General features: G+C 42.1%; 1 protein-coding gene across 1 annotated transcript; it reads left to right on the top strand.

Moving 5' to 3' along the window:
- Positions 1 to 1,100: 1,100 nt before the first annotated feature.
- Positions 1,101 to 5,395, top strand: LOC127557522 (phospholipase A2 group V-like). The gene is made up of 3 exons (XM_051990835.1): positions 1,101 to 1,273; positions 4,150 to 4,256; positions 4,482 to 5,395. Exons 1-3 carry the CDS (start codon positions 1,101 to 1,103, stop codon positions 4,622 to 4,624), a joined length of 423 nt encoding a protein of 140 aa, XP_051846795.1. The 3' UTR covers positions 4,625 to 5,395.
- The last annotated feature ends 771 nt before the right edge of the window (positions 5,396 to 6,166 follow it).

Below are 6,166 nucleotides of genomic sequence, written 5' to 3' on the forward strand. Positions count from 1 at the left end.
TGCTTTACCCATTGGAGGTGGGAGAGAAATTCAATTCTGGGCTTCTGTGCAATGGGGACAGTCTGTGTCAGACAGGATTGTGGAAAGGGGAGCTGGATTGGGAGTAGGCATTTTAGCTACCACCTAATTTTGTTGGACATTTTTGAGTCTATTTCTGGAGCTGATCCAGCCTAAGACTTTCTTGGTTTCAATCCTTCCACAGTGGAGACAGTTTTACCAGGAAATGATCTATAAAGAGGAGCAGGAACTATTTCCCTCTTATTCTATCCCCAGTGTCTAGCAATTTTCCTTACACCTCTAGAGACTAGATCTGCAATTTCATTGGTGTAAGGAAGTACCAGGTGAGGAAACTCTATCAGCGAAACTTAGCATGTGTCCTGTCATTTCTAGTCCTACTTTCCTAGAGCACTGAGAGGTTACAGGCCTTGTCTAGAATCCCACAGTCAGCATAGGTTATAAGTGACCCTTGAACATTGATCTTGTTCCTTTGGAGACCAACTCTCTCTCCATTATACCTCAGTGCCTCTTACCTTGTATGTAGTAAGTGCTGAACAAAGGTTTGTTGAATTGAATTGAATAAGTATCTCCCCGTATCTGTGTGCTTCTGTGGCTACAAATGTATCTGTATTCTCTCCAGTAGACACAATTATCTCCCCCGTCTTCTCAAAGTTATGGTCTCTGCTTCCTTCTTTTCCAAATGTCCTAATGCTCTTGACTGAGAACTTTTTCTTCCTTCCCAGTGGGCAGGAGGTTTGTGTTTTCTGTCCCAGTACCTTCAAAATGAAGACCTTCCTCCTGCTGGCTGTATTGATGACCTATGGTAAGAGTTGACTCTGAGACTTTTCCCATACATGAGCCCCGTGGAGGACACACCTTTGGGTGCACAAAGAGCCCACCACCACCACCACTACCCCCACAGCTCCCAAGAGTTCTGGGTCCCTCCAGTTTTGTTTCCAATCCCCCTTTGTCTCTACAGTAAGTTTGAATAAGGAGAAGGAAGGCAAGATCTCTTATCTAGTGAGAAATGTGGGAGACAGCAAAGTCAGTGGAAGGGAAAAGAAGAGGCAGAGAATCACTACTCACCAGAGAGGGTGCTAAAGATGACAACAGACTATATCTGTCTTGCAGGCCCATTTCAAGTACAGGGAAGCTTGAAGCAACTGCAGGATATAATTCAGAAACTGACAGGGAAGAATGCCCTGGTTAATTATGGCTTCTACGGCTGCTACTGTGGCTTAGGGGGGCGGGGGACCCCCAAAGATGCCACTGACAGGTAAGTAGTTATCTCTTAATCCTGTAAAGGTAGGTCTAACAGCCCCCAAGATCAACCTCTACTTCTTAATCAAGCTAAGGATGGGGCAAGAAGCAGGGGAACCAAAGGAAAACATTTTGAGAGTAGAAACTATAGGAACAAAACAGCCTATGAAGTCTTCCACAAGTAGAGGATAAAGGGATTTCTACAGATACATTTGCAAAGCCCTATTAGATAGCACAGGACTTAGGGCTGGGAGAGATCTTAGAAACCATTCAGGCCAAATCTTTCATTTTAAAGGTTTGTGGGACAAGACTACCGGCTCAAATAAATCAAAAAAAAAAAAATTTAAGGAGATTTCTCAAGGCAAAAGCAGAAAGGAATTTTATTACAGTCTCATGAGAAAGGGAATCTCCCTCCCCACAAGCAGTTAAGCAAGGAGAAGCAAGGCCCAGGTAACAGACAAGAATTATATAGGGGCCTGGGCTAACACTCCCTATAGGCTGGATCTTTGTCCTGATTAGTCAGGACAAATGATCTCACATTCTAAGTCATAAATAAGGAAAAAACTTTCTATCCAATCACATCTTTAGGATTTCTAAATTACCATATTGGGGAATTTCAATGCCAAGGTGGCCCCAACTTAGTCTCACAAAGAAAAGGTCCTACTCTTTGTAAACCATGGGATTTCTGGAGAAAGAAATCTGGCTCTGTGGCACAGCCGACCTTCCCTCAGTCTTTAGAATACTGTCTCCATCTTGTGAGACAGCTTTCACAATTCATTTCATTCAAAGATGTTCCCTTTGTTGAGGTGTGAGAATTGAGGGTTGAAAGATCCCCCTGGTCAATGTTGCAGATTCTTTGAGAAAGAATTCGCAAACCTGAAGTTTATGGCAAAAGTGGTTTTTTAACACACTAAGAAGACAGCTTTCTTAGTAGGCAAAATTCTGATAGGATAATTTTGCAAACATCTAGGTATATAGTGTGATTTTATAGGGCCATTTTGCCTCCGAGCCAGGGGCCAATCTCCAGATACATGAGGGACTAATCTTCAACTCAGTAGAAGACTTTGGCCATGCCTCAGGCCGAGATTTTCAATTGAATGAGATTACTTATCTGGGAATTTTCTTCAAGAATGTGTGGAGCCCCTCCCAGAGGTGGGACTGTTTGAGACTCAGAAGCTCCCTTCCCTCAAAGATTAAAGGGGATAGAGTTTACATCAGGGCCTTTCTTACCTTTCTCCTAATGATTAAGGGAACACAGTTTCCATCTCCTTTAAGAGGGAAATGACCGGCCCCTCCCAATCACTCAGGTAACATTTTGCTTGAGACAGATCTAAAGAAGCCCATATGGAGCTGTCCCTGAAGGTGCCCAAAACACCCAGAGCTCTGCAGATTTTCACACATGCTAGTACCAAAAACTAGGACTGAGACACAAAGTCCAACATATCCACCGAATGGATCCACAAACATTTGAGAGGGACTCGTGTGTGTTTCAGCTTAGATCCAGGAAAAGAGGATGGTGTCTCTGGGATGGGAAAGTCTAACTAGGGAAAGAAGACAGGGTCTGGAAGACTCAATTGGTATGTGAGCTGTCTTTAAGTCTTCAAAGGACCATTATAGGGAGTAGGAGTCTAACCTATGCTAATGTGTAATGGGTGGGAGAAGCGAAGAGGAAATCATAGGTACAACATAAGGGGGAAACTTCCAAATAATGAATCATCCCAAAGTGAAATAGGCAGCTAAAGAAGCAAAGTTGGATCGGGGATGTGATAAAGAAAGATTCTTGGATCTATTGGATTAGATCACCTCTTAGATCCCACCCACTTCTAAGACTGTGAATCTCCATCATCATTATATAGAGCATCTGCTCATTTGGGGCAAGAGTTGTTTTGTTTGATTTTTGTTTCTCCAACACCCACTATGATAAATAGTATATGTTGTGTCTAACTCTTCTTGATCCATGGATCATAGCATATCCATAGTGGCCACAAAGTTTTCTTGGCAGAGACAAATGGTTTTCTTGGCAGAGACTAAGATTATATGACTAACCATTAGTCAGTGTCAAGTGGGATTTGAACTCAGTTCTTCCTGACTCCAGGCCGACTAAATCCTTTTGTCAAATAGCACACAGTAAATGCTTACTAAATACTCATCGACTAACTGATTGATCACCATTAAGAATCCCCAGTGTTTGATACTGTGTAAACTCTGGAGGCACTTTGAATGGAAGACTATGAATGAAGATGATGATGGTAGATCAATCCTTTTAAAATAGTACTTTAAGGTTACAAATCATTTCAAAGGAATTACCTCATATGAGACTAAAAAAAAAAAAAAAAAAAAAAAAAGAGTGAAACAATTGGGCCATGCCTGAACTAAAAAATGAGGAATTCAAATCCCTTATTTTCTAGAGAATAAATCTCCTAAAGTTCCTGTCCAGATTTCCCAGAGAAAAAAATAAATTGACTTCCTATGCTCTCTTACCTTCCCCCACATAGAAGGGGAGCCCATAACCAATCCTTTATTGCATTACCTGAGAAACATTCTCTGAATTATGGGTAAATATATCTTCTTCTGCTGCCTGAGATCACATAGGAAGTCAGTGACAGAACCAAGGTCAGGTCCTTTAGCAAATCCCTTTAACCCTTTGTTTCTTAGTCTATGAAATCAGGAACATGGTCTCCCCTTCTAAGGTGCCTACTAGCTCTCAATCTTAAGATCCTGTGAATCCAGCTTTGCCAACATTCAGGCCTACTTTCTCCATTGCCTTGTTCCATGTCTACTGATTCTTGAATAATCCTGCATGGGAGCTGGGAGAAGGCACTGAATGCAATGTCTGTTGACTGACTGCTCCCCCTGAGAGACAGCAGCCCTCAGCTGGGGTCCTCGCTACAGGTGCTGTGCAGCCCATGACTGCTGCTACTCAAGACTGGTGAAGAATGGCTGCCGCCCCAAAATGGAGAAATACAATTACACCTACCTTAATGATGTCATCACTTGTGGTGAGAGAACCTCTTCACTGACTAAGCATCCCAGATGGGCAGAACTGTGGTCTCGGGGTTGTGTCGCATTCATCTGGGATGGAGAGACAAGAGCATCTGCTTCTGAATCTTTCCCAAAGCACCATGTAAAGGGTTTGGTCTATACAGGGCAGGAGGGCTTAATAGAAGGGAGAAATTACTGATTATCAATGTCCTTCAGTTCTAGTGATTTGTTTCTATTTCCAGGGTCTGGAAGCAAGTGCCAAAATCAGATCTGCTCCTGTGATAAAACTGTTGCATACTGCATGCTGAGAAATTTAAGAACCTACAATACCAAATATCAAAGCTTTCCCAATCTCTTGTGTTGGGGGAATAAGCTCCAGTGCTGAGAACTCAAGCTCTCTTCCATCAGCAAGGCAAAACAAGAAGGAACTCTCCTTGTCTGGACTCTTGCCTTGTGAAAGGCTATGAAATCTATTCTGTGGGGCCAGGTGGTCTGAGAGAGAGGGGAGAGGGAGAAAAGGAAGGGAAGCTGAGAAAATTTAACTCTACTCCTCTCCCACTTTCTGGACCTGCTCCATTGTCGGCTCAAAGATTCCTACTGAATAAAATGTCCCATTGGCTGACTCTTTGTTTATGTCTGCCCTCTAGACGTCTTGCTTCCCCACATCTTTCTACAAGATTCCCTCAACTCACTGTTAACCATCCAGGCCTCTCCAGAGGAGCAATGTAGGTATATATAATTCTTGAGTATCCTTGTGCCCCTTAATCATTGTAATTCTTATTCCCAGGCTCCATTTCCCCAGGGCCACCAAGTATTCCTCAGATCTGCCTTTCACAATGTATATTCCAGGAATGTGAATTCAGGTTCATATCAGCCTCACACAAGAAGCCAAAAATCACAAAAGACTTCCCATTTTGGGATTATCTGTGCCCCCAGTCTCTTCAGGTTTTTGTACAGATAATTAAGCATTGGCTCCTTTCATATGTATGTAAGAACTTAAGATAAGCCAGAAAGAATCTCCTAAATCTTTTAGACCAATCCCTTTATTTTACAAATAAAAAAACTGGCGCTCAGAGAATATAAATTATTTTGTCCGAAGTTATAACTGTAATAAATGGAAGAGTCAGAATTTTAATATGGGACTCCTCTCTCTCTCTCTCTCTCTCTCTCTCTCTCTCTCTCTCTCTGTCTGTCTCTCTCTCTCTCCTTCCTTTTTTCTCATTCTTTCTCTCTGCTTCTTCTCTTCTTCTTCCTTTTCCTCCTCTTCTTCTTCCTCCTCCTTCTCTTCTTCCTCTTCTTTCTCTTCCTTCTTCTTCATTATCTTCTTTTTCTTCATCTTCTGCTGCTGCTGTTTCTCCTCATCATCATCAATCTTCTTCTTCTTCTTCTTCTTCTTCTTCTTCTTCTTCTTCTTCTCTTCTTCTTCAAATTGTCTTTATAATATTGTTATGATATTTGCAAATGGAAGTGTTGCCTCCTAAGCAGAAAGACTTGGCCTGCTGGGGGAAAGGCAGAGTTTATATACATATTATACTGGACCATGACATAGTTATTTTTAGGCCTTAAATTGCTGTTCTCATGGTACCTCCAGGAGCAGTTATTGAGTTGATTGTCTCAAGTCTTGAAGGTTGTGATTACTCTACAGGATACAGAACCAGAGTTCTGTGATGGGAACAAGAGTGCAGTATTATGAGCATGTCAAGAGAGGTGATGGATATTGGCTCTCAGATCCCTGGGAAGTAAGAGGAGCTTAAATGATAAATCTCTCAGTGAAGGCCTGATGGTCTTCACAGCAATACACTTTGCCAGAGGTTGAGGTCATCTAGAGCACAAAGGATTATTGTTACACCAAGCTCACTAGGTCTTAGCTCTAGGAAACTGAGTATTTCCAAAATTTTTGACATTTCCCACTTTTGGTCAAAGTTGG

The sequence above is a fragment of the Antechinus flavipes genome, chromosome 3 (assembly GCF_016432865.1).
Source record: "Antechinus flavipes isolate AdamAnt ecotype Samford, QLD, Australia chromosome 3, AdamAnt_v2, whole genome shotgun sequence".
NCBI lineage: Eukaryota > Metazoa > Chordata > Mammalia > Dasyuromorphia > Dasyuridae > Antechinus > Antechinus flavipes.